Below are 21,924 nucleotides of genomic sequence, written 5' to 3'. Positions count from 1 at the left end.
AATGTAAAAAACAGCAACATTTAAGGTGAGCTAAGAAGAAATCCATGAAAGAGACAAAGAAGCAATAATCAGAAAAGTAGGAAGAGAATCAGGAGAGAAAGTGTCAAAGAAATACTCAGGAAGTTGTGAGCAGTTAAGTGTCAATTACCAGCAGAAAAAGTCAAGTAAAATAAAGATCTAATAGTAAAGATGTTGGAGTCAACCATCTTGTAACTATTTCAAGGTGGTGTGATAGAATAACAAAGACAGAAATAAGAGGTTTCAGTGAAGAGGAGATGATAAAAATTAAAGCCATGAATATAGACCCTGGTTTGATCAAGAAAAGCAAGCACATATAGCAGTCAAGAGAGAAACAGGGTGCCAGGGATTTTTATTTTAAGATAGAAGATACTTGAGCACATTAGAAGTTTCAGGGCAAGACGCAGTCAAGAAGGAGAGGCTGAAAAGCCATGGAATAGTTGTAGAGAAGAGGCAGGGTACGGATTAAAAATAAACACAGAGATACTGACCTCAGTCAAGACCCTTCATTTTCTGTGACTGCGGTAGAAGTGGTTAGAATGGGCACAGATAAAATTTTGTAGGTGAGGGAAGAAGAAATATATCAAATAGAACAGGGCTTCCTGATCTGTTTTGGGGGGAGGGGAAAGGAGGGAGAAAGAGAGAGAGCATGTATGTGAGAAGGCGAGCCGGGGAAGGGGCAGAGGGAGAGGAGAGAGAGAATCCTAAGCAGGCTTCATGCCCAGCCTGGATCCCGCCACAGGGGGCTTGATCTCACGACCCTGAGATCATGACCTGAGCTGAAATCAAGAGTTGGGATACCTAACAGACTGAGCCACCCAGGTGCCCCCCTAATCTTTTTTCACAACAAGGCATACATAGAAAATGATCCTACTAGGGGATAAATGGATGAAGCTGTTTGCAGCTGGAAGTGATGGACCTCAAGGTTTATAGCTCTAGGTTGGGATATGCTTGGATGCAAGTAACCAAAAATACCTGGCAGTGCCTTAATTGATGAAGACATTTAAATATCTCAGTTAATCAGAAGTCTAGAGTTAGATGGTTCCCAGGTTTGTACAGTTGATCTACAATGTTATCTGAACCCAGGGCCTTTCCATCTTTCTCCTGTGCTGTCTTGTTTATCGTTTTTGGTCCTCGCTGCCTCAGGCTCAGGCATCCTATCTGTATCAGTGTCCAAAGCAGGGGGAGGCGATAGTTAGACGCAAAAGACAAAGAGTCTTTCTTTTTATACAGGAGAAAAACTTTCAAAAATCCCTCCTGACCTCCTCCCCAGCAGATATATTTTATCTTGTTGGCTAAAACAGGGTCACATGACCACATACGAACTGCAGGGAAATGAAGGAAAGCATCTGGTATTCCCTCATTCTATAGTGGGGTGCAGGCTGAGAAAAGAGGAGGCCGGAGATCGGGAAGAAATTGAGGTTGGTCAGCCAAGGCCCTCAATCCTTTCTCTATTGCCCTCTTTAGGAAAACTTTCTAAGAGCTTATAGCCTATTATGTGAGCTTTAGCTATTGCTTTGGTAAGATAAGCTAGTTTAGGTCTTCTCATATTTTATGGATTTTATTATTCTTGTTGCTTGCCTTAAATACTTAGCAACATCATCATCTTCATCATTATAGTTCTTACTGATTCCCAATTTTCAGTTATATCTCTCTGTGTGTTTTGTTTTGACACTCAAAGTACTGAATGGCATTTTTTGAGGGAAAATGGATCATGTGTTTGCTTAGAAATCACTTATCAACTAGCTTACTAAATTCTAACTAATGTGTTTATGCCCTTTCAATTGTACACATAGGTATAAGCAAAGCGTAGGGGGAGAAAGTAAAAACAAGAAGCCTACTTTGAGATATTAACACATTTGAGGACAAATTCCAACTCCCAGAAAATGTGTCATTTAATTCAGAAGAAAGGAGTCTCATTTAATTAAATCCGAGAGTAAAGATAAAAAACATTTAATGAATTGGGGGGGGAGAGGTAAAACATGTCTTTATTGAAGCATACTATGCTTTAATTTTCTTTCTAGATGATGGTGTAATATATTTAGGACAAGGAATCAATCTCCTGATGTTTATCATGTGCCAGGAAAGGAAGTGCTTCTTTATTAGAATAAGTAGATTGATGACTTTATGTTACACATTTTATTGGACTTATTACTAGAAGTTCAGTAGCTTAAACAGAAACTTTACTTTGCAAATATTTTTTTTTTTTATTATTAGACAGTCTGTGTTAATGCTGTGCTGGAGAAGGTAAAGAAAATTTTCCAAGAAGAAGAATCCATAAGGCAAAACAGAGAAGAGAGTGAAAATCTTAGAAAAGCCTTTTCTGAGCCTGTGCTTTCTGAGCCTACATTTCCTGAAAGTGAAATCAAAGCAAAACCTTACAGGTCATTACCGGAGAAACCAGACAATATTTCAGATCGCCCCAAACTTCCTGCTAATAAGTTGAATAATAAGATCCAGGTTTTACATTCTGTGTTTGACCAATCAGCTGAAATGAATGAATGAGCAAATCAGAACATAAATATCACTGAGTGGAGCTTGAGAGTTATTATCTAATCACATTTCATCTGACAAAACCAGGAAACTAGTTTTCATATATTGACTGCTCTGCTTTAAAAAAGGGGTGGGGAACTACTAAAATGTCATTCTCAAGTATTTATATGGTAGAGAAAATAAAATGAATCTTGATGTAGAAGTATGACTATGATATTTTTTAATGAACAAGAAAGTGAACCCTTTGGAGTGTTAGACTTTATGCTATCGTTTATAACGGTATATTTATAATACATTTATGTTTTTATAAAGACCTGTTTCAAGTACCTTTCCAATTATAGTTGGCCCTTGAACATGGGTTTGAACTGTGCAGATCCACTTATATGCAGATCTTTTCTGATAAATAAATTACAGTTCTGGAAATTTATATTCTCTTCCATATGATTTTCTTAACATTTTCTTAACATTCTCTCTTAACATTTCTCTCTAGCTTACCTTAAGAATACATTATATAATATATAGAACATTCAAAATATGTGTTAATCAACTGTGTATGTAATCAGTCAGGCTTCCAGTCAACAGTAGACTATTAGTAAAGTTTTTGGGGAGTCTAAAGTTATATGTGGATTTTCCAGCTGTGTGTGGGGTTGGTACCGCCCCCCCTACAATGTTCAAGGGTCAACTGTATTCATCTGGAGGGAAAATACCCTCCATATCAAAATGCTACATATCTTCTTCAGAGATAATAAAAGGATATTTATTTTCTATCTATAGGCTAAATAGTTTGAATCTGCCTATTATCGATCCTTTTTTAAACTCATCTGTAAAGTTATGAAGGACTTATAATTCTCAGATGTAATAAATTTATAAAACAAAATATTATTTACAAATCTTATAGAAAATTTCTATATATGAGGGTAGGATATGACATGACATTTTTTTATTTCCAGATTTGTTGGAACACATTTAGAACCAGAAATCAAGTCCATATTACTCATTGTTGCCACTGGGTCCTGAGAGAAAATGCTTCTGTAACTGGCCCTGCAAATGAGGGCCACTGTTTTGCCTGCAGGAGGTACTTTGGTTTCTTCCACACGTCTTAAATTCTGGACACGTGTTATGACCTGTGTGGTCATTGGAGGATTAGCACCTGATATAATAGGCTAGGATTTACCCATCGAGTGATAATACATTTCCTGTACCTGGTAAATAGCTACTGCCATAAAAGTATTTATAAAAAGCCAAACCTTGGCTTTTTAGTAGTCTGAGAAATGAGTAACAAGTGTTCTATCACCTCATGTTACCCATATTCCTTCAGAAAAGGAAATGTAATAATATGTAGCAAAGGGCTCCTCTGTAAGCAGACCCTTAATTATAGGTACTTAATTCACTTATTATTTTTATGAAAACCAAGGAAAAGAGTCCAAGTGGCCCCCCTAGAATGTTCAGTATTAGGTCTGGGGCTTTAATGCAATCCTAGGCCACTAAGAAGATTACTGTGCTTAGAGACAAAATTCCAATTTTGACAGTTTTTCGCACTCTGAATTCATAATGTGATCATCCTGGTTCTTATTCTACTTATGGTTATATTCTACTATATGCTGCCGAGTTTTAGATGATAAGCACCCAGAGTGTTACAGTACAGTGTGGGCACCAGGCAACCAGATTAGTGCTGGCCATAAATAACGGGCCTATGAAAGCAGGGTAGGCCAATTGAACATCGACCCTGCCTGTGAACTCAGCAGAAAGGACTGAAGAACAACACCCTCTATCTCTTCTCTGTAACAGTTACGTGAAACACTTAGTTCTACTACATTACAACATTCTCAAAAACAAAACAAAACAAAAACAAACCTTTGTTTGAAAATTTCACGTAGGACATTCAAAGTACTTTGGCTCACTGAATAAGGAACTTCACATCTCTCATGGCTGGGCAGCAGCTGTGTGTGTCTTCCTTACTTTGAGAGTATTTGCTTTGACCAGAGAGAAACTGAGCCAAGATTTGTTTAGTTTCGATGTGCAGTACAGGAGGATTAAGGAGTGCACTTGTAGTGAGCACTGGGTGTTGTATGGAAATCTTGAATAAGTTTCTTATTTTTAAACGAAGCATTGTAAATTGATCCCATTTTGGAGGCATTGTTTTAAGTGTAAAAAGTCTACTCTATATTTGGAAAAATTGACTAGTTGAGATTTAAGCATTTCAGTGTATTTAAATTTTACCTATAAAAAGAAAGAATAACAACCAAATGGCGGGGGGAGGTGGAGAATGTGTCGAGGTATCAGTGAAACAAGAATACAAGAATAGAAGAAGGGAAGGATGCTGATAATTGTTGAAGTTGGGTGATGAGAGTTTATTATGCTACTCTGTTTAGTTTGTGTATATTAAAACTTTTGCATGATAAAGTCTGCTAATCAAAATAGGGATTACCTCCCCCATATTTTTTATTAGATCTAATTTTTTACCTTTCCTTCACTGTGGTTACTGCAAATATTTTCACCCTTCTTAAAATGCACATTCCAAACCTATAACCTTCAGGTTCCAGTCAATCCAGAGGACTAGATGAAATGTATTCTATAGACCCTGATAATAATCCTTCCATCACACTAAATATATGTACTTTTGAACTGCTCAGCTTTATGTGATTTTTAAAGATAAGTAATAAATGTGCCTATGTTGGAAAAATTAATACTCTTTGGTAGTGAAGCACAATTATTCTAATATATTCAAAACATACACAACAGTTTTCTTTGCCATATAGTTTTATCAGAAAGAACTCCGAATTACTTTGAAGTCTCCAGTGGCATAAAAATCAGAGTCACACTTAAAAGGTTCATTAGAAAGAGTCACATAAATATTCCCATTGTCCACCGTCACTGTATGGATCCTTTGCTTTACTCCTTTGGAGCACCATTTGGGTTTTGCTGATGGATCTCTAGGGTTTATAGACTGATACAGTCCTTCTCCTGTTGCCAAAGTAATTTTGTATTTATGCCAGGGGCAAACTATACATGGTCGTCCATCAAAATCCTGGGAAAGGAAATAAATGATTTAATAGTCTGACATTTCCAACATTCACAATAAATCTCAGACTCAGAACAGATTCCATTGCAGAAAAACCAGGTTAAAGAACAGGCCAGCTTCTCTTTTTTCCTTCCATTTACAAATTATTCAGCATAAGGCAGAACCTAATCTTAGCAGTCATCAAGTCCCTACTGCATTTGATTATAACCCCAGTGTGTTAGAACTCTATCAGAAAATGAGCTCAGGCAGCTATACCATGTGCCTGAAGCTATGATGTTATCTATTAGATGTTAATGTCACTTCCTTGACAGAAATGGGGCAAGAGCATCAAGTGCTTCTAAAGGAGTTTTCACTAGCTGCTGGAAGAATGGTAAGCTTCAAATATAAATTTAAGAGAGGTTACTAAAGGCACGAGTGTGTATGTTAACTGAAGAGCAATTTGTGATCCAAAGTAGTCAATTCCCAACTTTTTAACTGTCTTAAGTCAGTGCTTCTCAAATTTTAAGGAGTATGGGAATCACCTGGATCTTGTTTAAATGCAGATCTTGTTTAAATTCAGTAGTCCGAAGATAGGGCACAAGATTCTGTAGTTCCAAGAAGCTCCCAGGTGACACCAATGTTGCTGGTCTATGGACCACACGTTAAGTAGCAAAGTCTTACAGCTCTCATTATGGTCCAAAACGGAAGGAAATTCTTTCACATTATCATCACTAGGTGCTTACATTTGTTTCTCTACACCAGAAGTGCAGTAATACTGATCTTGTACCCCCACAGACCAGTCAACAAACATCACATTTTCTTAATTCATAAATCCATGTTCATTATTTAAGCACACATATGTCCTTTAACATGAGGACAGGTGTGGAAGTAGGTAGATATGAAGTATAGAGAGAGTGGAATGCTAAGTTTCACCTTGTATTTTGTACCAGTGCCGGGGGGGGGGGGGGGTGGCGGGAAGGGGAGGGATAGAGAAAGATCAGTTTTATGAAGTAGAAAACAAGAAATTAGGCAGCTAGCCAGTTTGGGAATGCAAGGAAGTAAGTTCCCGCATTCCTTCCTCAAATAAGCCTTCAGTGTGTGGTTTCCTTTTTAAAATATACATATTTATATTTTTACTACATTATTCATGTGATATATACTCACTGAAAAAACTCAAAACTGTGTAGAAGTGTATAAAGTACAAAGTGAATATTATTTTTTATTTAAAAAGTGGGATCTCATTAGACCTATCATTCTATGACTTGCTTTTTTCACTCAAAAATATATTGCTGACATCCCTCCATACCAACACATACAGATCTGCCTCATAAATTAATGAGGCAGTTGTTACATAGTTTTCCACAGCATGGCTATTCAGTTTATTTAAACTGTTTCCTATTGTTAAAACATTTAGGTTGCCTTCAATTTTTCATTGCAACAAATAATGCCACAGTAAACCTCTCCGATATATATACTTGAACATTTGTGCAATGATATCTGTAGGGTAGATATCTCAGAGTATAATTGCAAGGTCAGAAGCCATGCATACGTCCCCTATTTATCTGTGAAATAGTTTTCTTTACGTTGTAGGACTGTGAATTCCTGGAATATTAGCAATTATACTCAAAGCATTAAAATACAGTTCAAACCCAAATATAAATTATTTTTGCATACAGAATGAAATAATATAAATAAGAAATATGTGAATTTGTAGAGGATAGATTTAACTTTACATACCTCTATATCTCCCAAATGTAAAGGTCCTCCTGAGTCTGAAAAGAAATTGAATATTACATCTAGTCACTAAAAAAAAAAAAAAAGCCTGAAATTTTGATAGTTTTGTGGTTAGTAAACAAACATACAAGGTTTACAAATGAAAAATAAACTCTTACGGTAACAGCGAATATCCATAGCATGATATTCTCCTTTGTGGTAGAAAATGACCACTTCTCTATCATGGACAACAGCTGTCATTCTTTCAGATTTTTTAATGTCCTCTTCTCTGCCAACATAGACAGAAGAATATTCCTTCATTTCAGGATCTTGTTCAGAGCCATCAAGATCCATGCTAGTTGAACAAAAGAAAAAAAAGCAAGTAGTCTTCAACAAGTTTGGCTACAACTTAACTCACAGAGATCATCATCATATTATATATATATATAATTTCTTTAAGATTGATGGAGGCTTTTTTATAGCTATATAAAAATAACACATTCATAAATACTGAATTATAGTTAGTCACGATTTTGAGTTAGAGATTCTTAAAGCTTGCCCAAATTAGGGAAGACTCCCCACTTTGAGGCTGGACTTAGATTCATTTCAATGTGTAAGATGGATATTTCAGAAGTCCCAAGACCCAGAGACTGAAGTTTCACTGTTCTTTTATTCCCTATCATTTCAATGCTAAACAACACCCAGTTATCAGTGTTGTTTTCAGCCTTCTCCTAAAGGTAGGACTCTTTGATAGTCTGAATAGTCTTGGATCTCTTGGTTGAGATAACTCATTTGATTCTAGTACAAGGAGATAGGTATGAATGGGCACATTTCATTTTCTTAGACAAAAATTAACATTACTTTCTTCTGCCTTATTTGGGAATTCAAAGAGATGGCTTTCTCTTCAATTAATTTATATAAGTATATAAACCCATATTTCTAAACGAAGAAGTTTTAGTAGAGAATCTTCAGGTACTCTAAATATATTTTTTCTCAGTGCAGATATTCAGGCTACTTTTTTGAAAGGAACCCTTTCAAAGAGACCTTATATATACTTTAAGAACATAGTCATAGTCTGTTAATTCCATGTGAGAAGGAAACATCAAGATACATCAGTGTCAGGACTGTCAGGCCTTGTAGAGGATTTTCCTAAGGACCTCCCATTTGGGGGTTTTTATTTTATGCTATGACAGTTTCTGAATAAAACTATATATCCTGTTTTGCCAAGAACTGCTATATTTTTTCTTTCTCCACTCCTAACCCCAAATCTTTCTTCTTATCCCCACCCTCTTTCCATTAGAGTTGTTATCCCAAATTTTCTGGAAACATTCCTGCCTTTCTTCCCTATCTCAGGATAGAGACTGTGGTGGTCTATAACTTTCAAAAAGTGTAAAGAATGATGTATAATATTATCTTAGGGTTGACAAAGAATTTTCTTCCCTAGGCAAGAGCACATTTTGAATCTTTTGTACGTAGTGAGATAAAAATCACAAGACACAAACTGAGATCACTCAAATGACCTTACCTTTTATTTCTTACCTTTTATTTCTTAAATAATTACATTTTCGGATATCCCTGCATGGTTTCTGCCCTCTGCTGGAGAATGGGAATCTTCAACCATCTGGACAGTATCCAGTTTCACAACTGGCATAAGGCAAACTCACTCCCCGATATGGTGGACAGGAAAGAGGCTGCCTACAGCATTTGGGCATGAGATCTTATATGTACCTCGACCATTATCTTGGACCAGCACTACTTCAACCCCTTTATTATATGAGAGAAATGAAAAGTTCATGGTAACATCTAATCACAACCTACTTTTTTCTTTGGGTCACTGATGGACAAGTTTCTCTGTAATCTATTTAGAGAGGAATAAATGCCTAAAAAGCAAGCAAGCAAAATTCTCAAGACGTGACTACTGAAAATAATCTTTAGCAAAGAATTACAAAATTTCAAAAGAAAAATTTCAACAGTGGATCTTCAGATTCTCCTTTTGCAAAGTTCTCTTTCCTTGTCAGAGATTATCATTCATTTGATAAATATTTTCTGAACATGTACTATGTGACTGGCACTTCAAGGAAGTAAATGAGATCAGGTCTCTGTCCTTTGGATATTATATTCTAGTTGGCGAGATCAACCACAAACACCAGTAAACAAATACACAAATGAGATAATTACACACTACTGTAAAGCCATGAAGAAAATGGACTGGGCAATATGAGAGAGAAAAGGGGAGGCCATTTTGCAAAGAAAAGTCTGGGGAGGTGACTCTGAAATGACAGTTGAGCTGGAACCCCCCCAAAATGCAAATGAACTAGACATTTTAAGCGTTGAAGGAAAAGCATTCCAGGCTGAAGGAATGTGAAAGCCTGAGGAAAGGGGGAGGTAGGGGGAGGAGGCTTGGCTAATTTGAGGAACAGATAGGAGACTGGAGCATAACGAGTGAGCTTGATGAGACAGGAGCCAGGTCATGCAGCACTGTGTATGAATTTTATTCTAAGAGCAATGGGAAGGCACTGAAGGGTGTAAAGCAGGGAAGGGTGACATGATCTATTTTTAAAAGAATGCCCTCTCTGTGTGGAGAATAGATTCTAGCAAAATAAGAAGGAAGCACAGAAATCAGAAAGCCATTGCAGTGGTCCATGGGAGAGAATATGGTGGTTTTGATCAGGGTGTTGACTCTGTTGGGGGAGTAATAGTAAAACAGTAAAAAGTAATAACAGCAGCAGCAGTAGCTACAATCACACTGTGCTAACTACGTGTCAAGCACTGTTTGAGGACTTTACATTTATTTAACTCATTCAATCTCCCAACATATTACTACAAAAAGGTATTACTTTAATTGTACAGTGAGTAAACTGAGTGAGGTCCAGAGAGGTTGGGCTCATTAACTGGAATAAAGGAATACAGAAAAATAAATAAGGGTGCCTCCCAGGTTTTATTTTTGTGCAACCAGGTAGATTGCGACTGTGACAGGAAAGACTGAAAAAGGAATGGTATTTTCAGAAATGGAAAATCAAGAATTAGCTACATTTTGCACATAGTTTGGGGCACCTAAGAGACATTCAGATAGCACTATCAAGTCTACACTTGGATATATGAAACTAGAGCTGAGAATCTTTGGAGAGATAAATTTGGGAGTTGTCAAGTTACAGAATTCAATGGAATCACTTGGAGAGGGAGTGTAGACAGTCTAATACAATTCCCAAGGCACATCAACATTTAGAGGTCAGATGAAGAGAGGCTTAAGAGAGCCAAGACCAGTAGAGTATCCAATCGATTTCTAATCAAATGAAATTCACTCACCGCTCACTACTCTATCCTACATTCTCCTCAAATGGCAAGTGGTAACCCAGCAAAAAAGGCAGGCAGTGAGGTAAAATCCATTCTAATACTGGCCACCTAGTCACACAATGAATGATCCATGAACAAAATGTGGGCTTCCTAAGAAACTGTCCCAAAAGACTGGTTCTTTCACGAAGAGCTCGACCTACACTATACCCCTTTCTCCTTATAATTTCACTTACTCCCTTAACCTCTACTCTCTTAGAAATCAAATACTGGTTAATATCCAAGCAATGGTTTATATCCAGAATTATTATTACTACTCTTTTCCCAGTATTTTTAAAGTTTGTCTCCTATTAGACTCTTAAAAACTTTTTTGGCCAAAAATAGAAATTGAAAGGTGAGAAAAATCAAAACTAAGAAATCTCTCAATATTGTTCATTGACACTGGCTCAAGGGTCAACTCTGCATAGGTCTTTTCCAGTCCTCTTTTTAAAAAAGATTTTATTTACTTGAGACGGGGGAGGGGCAGAGGGAGAATCTCAAGCAGACTACTCCTCACCCCAACCCCAAGCACAGAGTCTGACTCAGGGCTAGATCTCAGGACCAAGAGATTATGAACTGAGCCGAAATCAAGTGTCGGACCCTTAACTGATTGAGCCACCCAGGCACCCCTGATCCAGTCCTTGAATCAAAATACTGATTTGTAAAAAAAAAAAAAAAAAAAAAAAATAATGATTTGTACTCATCACAGTATAACATTTAGGAGCCATTATTTGACATTCAAAATTAAGCACCAGTCAGCCTTAAAAATGGCATATATGTTCATTTTATTTTTTTTCTTTAATATTTTGGGGCCTCCAGCCTTTTTTTTTTTAAAGATTTTATTTATTAGAGAGAGAGAGAGAGAGCGTGAGCAGGAGGAGGGGCAGAGGGAGAAACAGGCTTCCCACTGAGCAGGAAGCCTGACCTGGGGCTCAATTCCAGGACCCTGGGATCATGACCTGAGCTGAAGGCAGGTGCTTAACTGACTGAGCCACCCAGGTGCCCCCATATATGCTCATTTTCAATCCAAAATAACTCTCCAGTCATAGTATCTCAATAGATGTTTATGTTGACACAAGCTTTCCAAAACAAGGAAAGGTCTTAATCAACATTTTCAATTTCAGTTCCATTTTAACAATTTTATTATTTTATGGATTTCATCAGATTGGGAAACTAGGGAAAGTTCCAGATAACTTGAGAGGCATCACTCTGCCTTACACAAGATAAGGAATTACATATAGAAAAGGAAAAGGAAATGAATCAAAGTGATGGCCCATGATAGTTGTAGAGATCCAGATGGTACTAAACATTAGGACGGTTGCCATGGGATGCTCATGATATTAAACAAAATACAACTGCCTATAATTTAAGATACTTACCAAAATGATAAATCACATGTCAACTTCAAATATTCTAATTTTGAAAGATGATCCTTCCAAATCCATGTTTACTTCAAAAATAGTAATATTGTCATATTCATAGGAAGTTGTACAGAATGATGATGTACCTTTCCTTGATAACAGGAAACTACCTTTTTAATTTCACTCAAGTCTTACTTTAACATTTTACATACAAACACATATATGCAACTTCTTTAAAAAGGTCACTTGGACCTTGATGAACCTAGCTTAGAATGGTTATAAACTATAGACCCAATCCCCACCCCGCAACAAGAGGGAAAATTTGTTATGTGGCAGCACCAAGAGTCTTCAGGCCTTCTGATGGCTTCTCTAAATATTTAATCTTGTATGACTGATTGGAAGTCTAGAAATGTTGGGAGGAAAAGAGCATGGATCATTTAAAAAATAAGTTTGTAAAACAGAAATTATTATTTAGAAGTAAAAATCTCTATGCGACTGTGTTAGGAGTGAGCTTTAGAAAGAAGGAATTTATAGGCTACTATTTTGAGAAGGGTAATTCTGAGCCATAAGGAAGATAGATATTAGATCTTACATAAGCCTGGGCTTTAAAACTGAGGTGTAGGAAGTGGGATGTTTGTGTGTGTGCATGTGTGTTGATGAGAAGAGGCAGGAAGGAGCTTTGAATTCAAGGTATAAAGGAAAGCATTACACAAATCAAGCTTAGGAAATTACAGAGATGTCAAATTTGTACTCTGAAGTTTGCACTGTTAACTCTTGCTCTAACTAACCTAGTTAATTTTTAAATGATGGAAAAAAGAACGTGCTATTTTAAAAAAACTATTTCACAATAAGTCAAGCTGAGAAAGACAAATAACATGTGATTTCAGTCAAATGAATAAACAAAGTAACAAAAGGCAGAATCAGACCTATAAATACAGAGAACCCGATGGCTGCCAAAGGGAAGGGAGTAGCGGGGAATGGCAAATCGGTAAAGAGGAGTGGGAGATACAGGCTCCCAGTTATGGAATGAGTAAGTCAAGAGAATCAAAGACACAGCAAAGGGAATATAGTCAGTAATACTGTAATAGTGTTGTATGGTGACAGATGGTAGCTACACTTGTGGTGAGCATCACTTAATGCATAGAGAAGTTGAATCACTATGTTGTACACCTAAAACTAATGTAACATCATGTGTCAACTATATTCAAACAAAAAAGTTAAAAATTATTTTTCAATGAAAAACAAAAATATAGTATGTTTACGAAAAGTCAATGAGGACTATGCCATGATTTTCTGGAATAGCTATGGCTGACAGAAGGCTGGATTACTACAACTCTAAACAGTTATCTTGTTTTGCTTGATATTGGCAGGTACCCAAAGTATACAAATTGCTCAGGTGGTAGTATTTACCTGTGGAGACAGTATTGGGTGTGCAGCCTTTTTCATATTCTGTGACAGGACAGATAGAGGGGCAATAAAGAAAAATGGGTACAGATGAACTGAAATAGGCTGAAATAAAAAAGAAATATGGAATTTGCAACACATATAACTGACAAAGGATTGTGATTCAGAATACATGAAGAACTTCTATAAACCTGTAAGAAAGTGCAAAAAAAAATTTGAAAAATGGGCAAAAGATACAAACATTTCATAGATGAAGAAGTCTGAATGGCCAGTGATCACACGTAAAAATGCTCAACCTCATCAGTAGGAAAAAATAAAAGAAATGCAAGGCAAAGTCACAAGTGGGATATTATTTTCTATCCAGTCCACTGGCAAAACTTATACCAAGTATTGGTGAAGATACGGAGAAATTGATAGTGATGACATTGATTAGCAATACCACAATTTGGCATTACCTAGACTTTACTAACATATCCATGACACATTAATCCCCCTTTAAGTATATTCCAGAGAAACATGCACAGGTACAACAGGAGACATGCTCAAGACAAGCAAAGGACAGGAAAAAACTCAAAATGCATCAACCGTAGAATGCAGAATTTTTATGTTCATTTGGTGGAATGCTATGTAGTAGTAAAAAATGTCTGGGTACCTCAAGTTGGATTAATTTCAAAAATATAACTTTAAAGGAAAATCTTTTTCAAGAATTCAGAGTATGCTTCTATTTTTACCAAGTGCAAAAACAGGCAAAACAAAACAATATATAATGGATATATGCAGATAGAGTAAATTTATAAAGAAAAGCAAGGTGATAGTAAACACAAAATTTCTTAAATGTCTCACAATATTACATTTAGTCTTATATTTAAAATTACTCTTTTAACATTTAAGTTGTATCCTACTTTTTTAAAAAATATTTTATTTATTTATTTGAAAGAGACAGCAAGAGCGAGAGAGGGAACACAAGCAGGGGGAGTGGGAGAGGGAGAAGCAGGCTTCCCGCCAAACAGGGAGCCCGATGCGGGGCTTGATCCTAGGACCCCGGGATCACGACCTGAGCCGAAGGCAGATGCTCAACAACCGAGCCACCCAGGTGCCCCAAGTTGTATCTTACTTTATATTTATATAGCAAACGATCCAAAAACCAAGAAAGAGGGGATATAAATGGCACTTTCTATCCTCAGAAAATGTGCCTGTGCACTTAGGTCATGAATGGACTATTTGAGGAATTTTGTTCAGCTTATTTAAAACTTGGCACTAGAAAAGGAAATAAATGAATATTTACTTTTCTTTTTCCAGGCAAAAAGTTAGAAAAGAAATACTAGTATCAAGCAAGTAACAAAATACATGAGATGTGGAATAGCATCAAAAGTTAATTTAGTTCTCCCCCATTTCCAAATAAATGAGAACGAAATACAATCCTTCAAGTTTCAGTCTCTTCGAACACAGAGTTTTAGCAGGGTTTGCACCCCAACCAAGGAAAACTACAGTGAACTTTGCAGGAGCTGATAAGAAATGAGCAGAGAACGCTGGGCTCAATGATAAAGGTTTCAGAGAACTATGATTACAGTCTTTCATTTTGCTCAGGAAAGTATTATCGTATCTCTCAAATAGTGGTCATATTCACTTATGGTATCTGGTAATATTTATAATTAACACCAACATTATTCTTAATTAAGTATTGTGAATATCACAGTCCATTCAGACAACAAGAGTCAATGTGTTCACCTTAATTACTATTACTTTGATGCACTATTCCATATGCTCCCACACATTTCCTCTATTTTGAATCAACTTTAAGATAGCAGAATCTTAATTAAATAAAAAGAAAGTGAAAAATTAACTGGTCTATACATTTTGGGGACTAAATGAAGAAAAGTTACTTCTGAAAAATTTAGGCATTTTGCTCCATTTTCCTCTTAAATGTTTTTTGGCCTGTGCCTCAAATAAGTTTCTAAAGGTGCTAGCACCATATAAAATTACAGATTAGCTAAATGGATCATCAGTCTCTATCAAATACCTTTCCAGCATAGGTTGAATTAAAAAAAAATTATGTTTCCATAAGACATTGGAGACAAGAGACATGAAATTAAAGGAACTTGTTACTCTTGAGCTCTGACAAAGGTGCTTTTACTAAGCCTGCAGCCTCGGCCTAGACATTATCAGAATGCGTAACTCTGGGGTGACACCCTTGCCTTCAGTTCAAAGAAGAGAAATGCCTTTGATAGTAGTTTTATATTTCTTTGGATGGCAGAACAATAGTAGGTAAAACTAGTTATCCTTCAGTGAGTGCCAACCTCTTGGACTGTTTGCATACCTGAGTTCATTAATCCTCGCAAAACCTCCAAGGGGCAAATAGTTTATTTATTTTCCAGATGAGGAAACTAAGGGTAAAGAACCCTCTTTAACAAAAGGTTTCCTAAAACCATAAAGTAGCAGTCAAGATTCAAACCTGTATCTTCTGAATCTAAATTCGGTGAACACTGGTATATAAATCTTAACATTTCATCTAAGTAGCAACCCACAGGTTTATAAAAACATGTGGCCTGCAAGGAAACTGTCTTAAAGATACAAAACCTTTTAGCAAAATAAAGGTATCTGTGAACGTATATATGTGTATCTCCAGACATGGTACTTAATTTTTTTAATTTAGGAATGCTAATGTGCAAGAGTTGTGTCAACAGATGTTTAAAACGGAATAGTTCCCTAATCATATAAAGTCACGTAGCTGCTCTGGAATCCGCTACCATCGTCCCTATTAGAGATCTGTGATCACCAGGTGAGTTCATCTGGGTTTGTATCCCTGCTCTGTGTGAACTGGGGCAAGTTGCTTAATTTCGCTGTGCTGCAGTCTGCACGTAAAAAAGGTCGGCCATAGCGGCTGTGGTGAGGAATAAATGCTTCACCGTAAATCAAGTGTTTTAGAGCAGGACCCGCCCGCGAGAAATGCTCCAATCATGTTAGCTGTCATCTCTGAGGTCCTTCCAGCTCTGACAATTTATTAACGCATTACTTCAAGCTGTATTTAACATTTTAGTAAAGACGGTCTACAGTAGTTACACGGAGAGGCGCTCAGGAACCACAGGCACAGTCTCACAGTCTACGCGTGGCTGTCCTGATGAGGTGGACTGCTCCACCTGCAGACCTCGGGAGACGAATATCTACGACGGCCGGGGCTGCAGAAACCCCGGGGCCGGTTTAGCGCGCACAAATGCCAGGAAAGCTAGTTTTTTTAAAAACGCCCCTCCTGCCCCACCCAGGAGGCGGGTCCCGCGTGGGCCCAGACTCCAGGGTGAACAAGCTCGACGGGCCTTGCTGTGACTGGGCGGAAGCCTGTCCGGAGGTTAACGGTTAACGAACGCGTGCCCTCCCTGAGAAGGACCAGGAGCAAAGGCCGACAAGAGCCCCTCGACCGCTCCAGGCCGCCACTGCCGCCGCAGCTGCCGCCACCGGAAACCAGAGATCAGGCCGGCCGCCCAGCCGGAAGCAGCGGCGCTCGCGAGCCCCGCCCAACCCCGCGCGAGAACAGGACTTACCTTCCTCGAGTTCCTCGCTCCGCCTCCGCAAGACCAGCCAGCCGCGGAAGCCGCGTGACGCTACTGCGCCAGCCAAGGTTCTGACCGCCGCGCGGAGCGTCTTCGCGGGGAGGGGCGAAGTCGCCCACGTGACCCGAGAGCGCCTGGCCTCGGAGACTGCTTCTGTGGCACTGCCGGCTGATGACCGCCCCCTCCGAACTGTGCTCTGCTGAGACCGCCGAACTGATAGTCGTAAAAGTGTGCTTGACAAACGTAGGTGGCATTTATTTATTTTTAAATGTTTGTTAATCTCACTACATTTATCCACATTTTAAGTTTATTTGCTTATTTAAGCAATCTCTACACTTAATGCGGGGTTGGAGATCCAGTCTCAGGCTCTTCCAATGGAGCTAGCCAGGCGCCCCTTGTACACATTTTAAATGCACCCACCAATCTCACTCTCAGGAATTTACCTTATAAAAAAATTCCCAAAAGTTCGTCACGATGCATATAATCCATGTATAAGGCTGCTTATTGCAAGGAAAGAGTAAGAATAGCTGAAGTGATCAGTAAGAGGGAAGGATGGTTAAATAAAATCCAGTGTGGACGTGGGAATTACTTTGGGACCATATACTCACAGACCAGATTTCATGAATGTATTGAATGTTAAAAAGGAAAGTACACAATACACAATTCTTTAGTGTAAATAAAAATTATTTCTCAAGATAAAAATAGGTATGTTTGTACATAAGCTTTTTATAAAAAATCTTTTTAAAAACTTAACAGTGGTTGCATTGGAGGTGGTGGTTTTTTCACTTCAATTTTTTGAACATTGCAACTTTTTTTCTGTACTTTCCGAGTTAAAAAGAAACAAAAACCCACTTCCTACTTGTGTTCAAAGCTGGAAGCAAGTTGAATCTGGCATATTTTTAAGAAGTGTCCTTGACTGTCTTCTAATGCTGTATTTTTTTTTTTAAGATTTTATTTATTTATTTGACAGAGAGAGACACAGTGAGAGAGGGAATACAAGCAGGGAGAGTGGGAGAGGGAGAAGCAGGCCTCCCGCTGATATTTTTTCTAACTTCCCAGGTGACTGCAGTGTGAACTCGAGGTTGAAAACCACGATCTATATTTAATATCCCGAATACTGATCTCAGATCCTAGAGTGGCCCAGTGGGTCTCAGGCAGCTGAAACCTAGGGGCCTTGTCCATTTACTCAGTGTGCCGTGCAAATACCATTTTTTCTATAAGCCTCAACATATAAGAATTTGAGAAACCCCAAATAATGGATTTGCCTCCAATGCTAGTTTCTTTTGATTTCTATTCTGTTCAGTAGTTTTAGGGTGATAGTAATATTTTATGGGATAATTTCCCTTTTGGCCATTTATTTCATTGATCCAAGCAAAAACTAACCATCAAGTTTTGATGAACTGCTTTACCAAAGTGATAATAAAATATATTTGGACTTATTATAATTTACATTGTCTATTAACCATGCAAATTATTTTATGGCACATGTAGGGTACTAGCAGTGTTTAGCTTGTGTCATGGAAGGACTAAATAAGGTTTGCTGTTTCTAATGAAAAGTCCTTTCTTGCCTTGGCATAATTTGGGCATTAAAATGAGACATATCTTAGATTCATTGACCTTAAATCTGATTTTTTTTTTGTCAAACATCTTACATTCAGAACAGTACAACATAGCAAAACCCCATTTATTACATTTTTATTTCCTGCAAACTTAAAATTTTTGAGGCCCCAATGAAGACCACGAACCTATTATCAATTTTTAAAATTTTCCAGCTTCCTGAAAAAAGTGTGGTGTTTTGGGCTGATAAATGTAACCTGTTGCCACAGAATACAAATTCTGACCTGGTGACATAAAATCATTCTGGCAACCTGACGTATGGCCAAGATTCTAAGACTACAGAATAAAGGCATTCCTTTGGATTCTGTCCTTTAATAGTTTTCAAAGGACAACCATAAAATGGCTTCGAACTCAGTAGAGACCTTGATCAAAGCATGTTAAAAGTGGGCAGGTTTGCAGACCTTGGGTAATGCATGGCAAATTCAACAGGCCAAAGGAGTGAGTTTTCATGATGGGGCTCTCACCACTCACTGGTTTTGGGCCAGTTTTCCATAGCCTCCTCTCCCAGCATCATAGTCCTGCCGATACTCATCTCGTACCTGGCCCCCAGATCGCCCACGGCCATACTGCCATCCCTCCTTAAAGCCTGCGTCCCAGTCTGTGCAAATGATCCAGTCATCCAGACGAGTTCTGTTTATGTACCTCATGGCATTTTCTGCATCTGCTCTTGAATAGTATTCCACAAAGCAGAACCCACATGCTGTTTTCTTCATCTTATTCAGGCCCATAATGATCTTCTTTATGTCACCACTCTTGCTGAAGAGTTCATAGATTTGTTCTTCAGTTGTGTAAAAGGAAAGATTTCCAACATACAATGTACAGCTCTTCTTCAGTAATTTTTCCTGTTCTTCATTGTCACCCCGGAAGTGCTGGTCCCGGTACTGGCTCAGCTCCACGTAGGAGTCGCTGCGCAGCGCCTTCAGAAGGCCACTGGACATAGTGCAGAGAGGTGGACGAAGACCTTAAATCTGATTTCTAATAAACTGAAGACTTCAGTTGTTATGCATCCATAAATACACAAGAGGGAGAGAGAGAAATGCAAAGTGTCTTTTATTTCCACCTAAGGTATTAATGGGGTTAATCATGTAATAATATGAAATGCCTGGAGAACTTTAGAGGGAGTGTGGGGACACCTTCTACCTTTTCTCTCCTTGGAACCAATCTTCATCTTCCTCTAGAACCTTTCTCCATTTTTTCTTTCATCTTTTCCTTTCCTACTATTGACACCTAGTGGTAGCCCTAGCGTGAGTTTTATTACCTACCACGGAAAACAACTTTTCCTCTGTGAACTTACTCATCAGTGTCTTTGTCTAAAAACAGTTTTAAATGTCCCTTCTCACCTGTGTGAGCCCCTCTCCTGTGCTCTGAGCATCAGGCTGTGTCTAGCAGGCTTTTGGGGGACCAAACTCTTCCTCTTAGAGAAATTCAAAACCTACCTTCAATCCTAAACTATAATCTCTTTGTGAGCTAATGAAGACATCAGTGTGCTGTTAGTTTCACTACAGGTAGGTTTGAAGAGTATCAACCACTCTGGATTTCCTGTTCTTTCAAACCAGCAAAGGGTGACAACACTGCTCTTATTAGGCTAGTGGGATTCAGATGGGAAAGTGAAGGTGGCTTTAAATACAACCTATCTGCTTATGACTTCTAACTGGAAGTCTCCATGATATTCATTTGTTGTGGATACCTATGTGACATTCCTACCTGGATATTGTGGCAGAAACAGTGGTGTTCACCAAATATCCCATCTACTACCCCACATTTCCCATAGTGAGTGTGACTACTTTTGGCCAGTGGGCGAATATGCCATGTGTCACTCCTAGATTGAAGCGTCGAAGAGCTCCTATTCCACCTCTCCAGTGTCTCTCTCTCTCTCTCTCTTTTTTTTGTCAACAACCACAGACATTCTAGATGGTGGACCTCCACTAGTCTGGGTCCCTGAGTGACCATGTGGAACAGAGACCACCCACCAGTCACTACCTTCCACTAAGCCATGAAAGATATGTAACAAGTGAGAAATAAACAGTTGTTGTGTTAAGCCACTGAAATTCTGAGGTTGTTTATGATTGCACCAAAGCATAATTTAACCTGATATCTCATTGCTTTTCAGTTTTATGTGTTCAAGATTGAAATATTAATGTTCTCCTGTAAACCTATACTTCCTTTGTTCCCTCCATCTCCCTAAGTGACAGCTCTGCTCATCTACATGCTTAAGGGAGAAACCTGGATGCCATACTCACATCTGCCCTTTCCTCACTTCTCCTGTGCAGAAAAGAGTTGACATAGTTGACCTAAGACTGCTGTCTTTATAAAGCTCTGCTTGTAAGGTTGGCCCCTGGCTGACATCTGGGAATTTGGCTGGCACATAGTTCCCTACACTGATACAAGATTTTCCCTAAATAATAAGGACGCCTCACTGTGACTAAACTGTTTGTACAAACAATATGGTTTATGTTGACCGTGACCTGCTTTCCTTCTGGGATTCTAGAACTTTGGTACATGCTAGGCAGGGGTGCCTATATGATCACCTCCCAATAAAAACCTTTGGGTGTTGAGTCTTTAACGAGCTTCCCTGGGCAAAAACATTGCACACTTTTTTGTGCATTTTCATTGCTGGCAAAAGAGTGAGCTCTGTGTTACTCCTCCAGAGAGGGAGAGAACATAAGAAAGCCTGCACCTGGATTCTTCCATTTTCTACCTGTGTCCTTTTTCCTTATTATCCAGCTGTGTATCTTTATAATATCATATAATAATCTTAGCATGAAAAGAACTATATAATGAATTCCATGAGTCATTCTAGTGAATCCCCAAACATGATGTGGTATAAGAGACCCCTGTAGGTATCCCCCCATATCTAATCCAGCACTGAGTCCTGTCAATTCTACTTCCTAAAATATACTTCAAATTATTGTGCTGCTTTTTTTTATTTGTTGTCACCACTCTGGAAGGTGCTATCATCTTTTATTTGTATTGACCTTTAACAGGACCCCATAAAAAACACCCTCCCTTTTTTTTTTTTCCCTGCCTGAGTTTGGAACCAACTGAGAGATACAGTAAGAGATCAAAGTGTAAACTTCATTTAACAATAAAAATCTAGATTGGGATAGCTTAAATGTGCAGCCAAATGGATTTGCTAACATCTCCGGAATGAAATTTATATGCCCAAATTGCTGCCCTCTGCCTTAGAGCTGTCCATCTTGAGAGGATGGACCAGATTGTACTCTCATTAGGCACACAGTTTTGCAGAAAGGAGAAAGAAGAGGCTGAACTGAGCATACAAAAAAAAAAAAAAAGAGGAGTGAAGGTTGCAGGTTTTAAGATCTCTTGCTCACTGTGAATTTTATCTTCCAAGTGGAACTCCAAGTCCTGGGCATCAAGCAAATGATATACATGCTGACCATGAGTAGGCAGTGGAGAAGGGAGCGTGGTCAGTGAACACCAG

General features: G+C 38.3%; 4 protein-coding genes across 10 annotated transcripts in view; 2 read left to right on the top strand and 2 right to left on the bottom strand.

Moving 5' to 3' along the window:
• Window positions 1-5,124, top strand: part of SPATA9 (spermatogenesis associated 9) — a 46,159-nt gene extending 41,035 nt beyond the window's left edge. For 4 of the 5 annotated variants that reach the window (XM_027605961.2, XM_035727723.1, XM_027605960.1 and 1 more), the window contains exon 5: window positions 2,236-2,733. In XM_027605961.2, coding sequence (XP_027461762.1) covers window positions 2,236-2,523 — 288 coding nt within the window. In that variant the 3' untranslated portion in view covers window positions 2,524-2,733. Of the gene's footprint in view, window positions 1-2,235 lie in introns of all 5 variants that reach the window. The other variant, XM_027605959.2, reaches the window with a different exon arrangement.
• Window positions 5,125-5,253: 129 nt separating this feature from the next.
• On the bottom strand, window positions 5,254-16,989 carry RFESD (Rieske Fe-S domain containing). Of its 2 annotated transcripts, none has more exons than XM_027605964.2 (4): window positions 16,857-16,989; window positions 7,405-7,580; window positions 7,250-7,284; window positions 5,254-5,539 (listed from the first exon to the last, which is right to left on the bottom strand). In XM_027605964.2, the coding sequence occupies exons 2-4, from the start codon at window positions 7,577-7,579 to the stop codon at window positions 5,276-5,278; spliced, it is 474 nt and encodes a 157-aa protein (XP_027461765.1). In that variant the 5' UTR covers window position 7,580; window positions 16,857-16,989; the 3' UTR covers window positions 5,254-5,275. The 2 variants fall into 2 exon arrangements, with proteins under 2 accessions (XP_027461765.1, XP_035583617.1); XM_035727724.1 differs by lacking the exon at window positions 16,857-16,989 and adding an exon at window positions 8,765-8,897.
• TTC37 (tetratricopeptide repeat domain 37) overlaps window positions 16,989-21,924 on the top strand; it is a 167,477-nt gene continuing 162,541 nt past the window's right edge. Inside the window, exon 1 of one of the 2 annotated variants that reach the window (XM_027605936.2) lies at window positions 16,989-17,108. The gene's annotated coding sequence lies outside the window, so the exon portion shown is untranslated. The remainder of the gene's footprint in view (window positions 17,109-21,924) is intronic. The other variant, XM_027605939.2, reaches the window with a different exon arrangement.
• LOC113929231 (nuclear cap-binding protein subunit 2-like) lies at window positions 18,590-20,695 on the bottom strand. The gene has a single exon (XM_035727725.1). It carries the CDS (start codon window positions 19,418-19,420, stop codon window positions 18,950-18,952), a length of 471 nt encoding a protein of 156 aa, XP_035583618.1. The 5' UTR covers window positions 19,421-20,695; the 3' UTR covers window positions 18,590-18,949.

The sequence above is a fragment of the Zalophus californianus genome, chromosome 5 (genome assembly GCF_009762305.2).
Source record: "Zalophus californianus isolate mZalCal1 chromosome 5, mZalCal1.pri.v2, whole genome shotgun sequence".
Lineage (NCBI taxonomy): Eukaryota > Metazoa > Chordata > Mammalia > Carnivora > Otariidae > Zalophus > Zalophus californianus.
Note: the sequence above shows the minus strand (reverse complement) of the source record. Positions and strands in the feature narration are given on the sequence as shown.

Bases quoted from the DNA above. Each gene is read 5' to 3' on its own strand.
- RFESD (XM_027605964.2), bottom strand. From the start codon at position 7,579: ATGGATCTTGATGGCTCTGAACAAGATCCTGAAATGAAGGAATATTCT. The intron at 7,285-7,404 runs GTAAGAGTTTAT...ATTTCTTTTCAG, and splicing joins TATGGATATTCGCTGTTACC to ACTCAGGAGGACCTTTACAT. The intron at 5,540-7,249 runs GTATGTAAAGTT...TTCCTTTCCCAG, and splicing joins TACATTTGGGAGATATAGAG to GATTTTGATGGACGACCATG.
- LOC113929231 (XM_035727725.1), bottom strand. From the start codon at position 19,420: ATGTCCAGTGGCCTTCTGAAGGCGCTGCGCAGCGACTCCTACGTGGAG.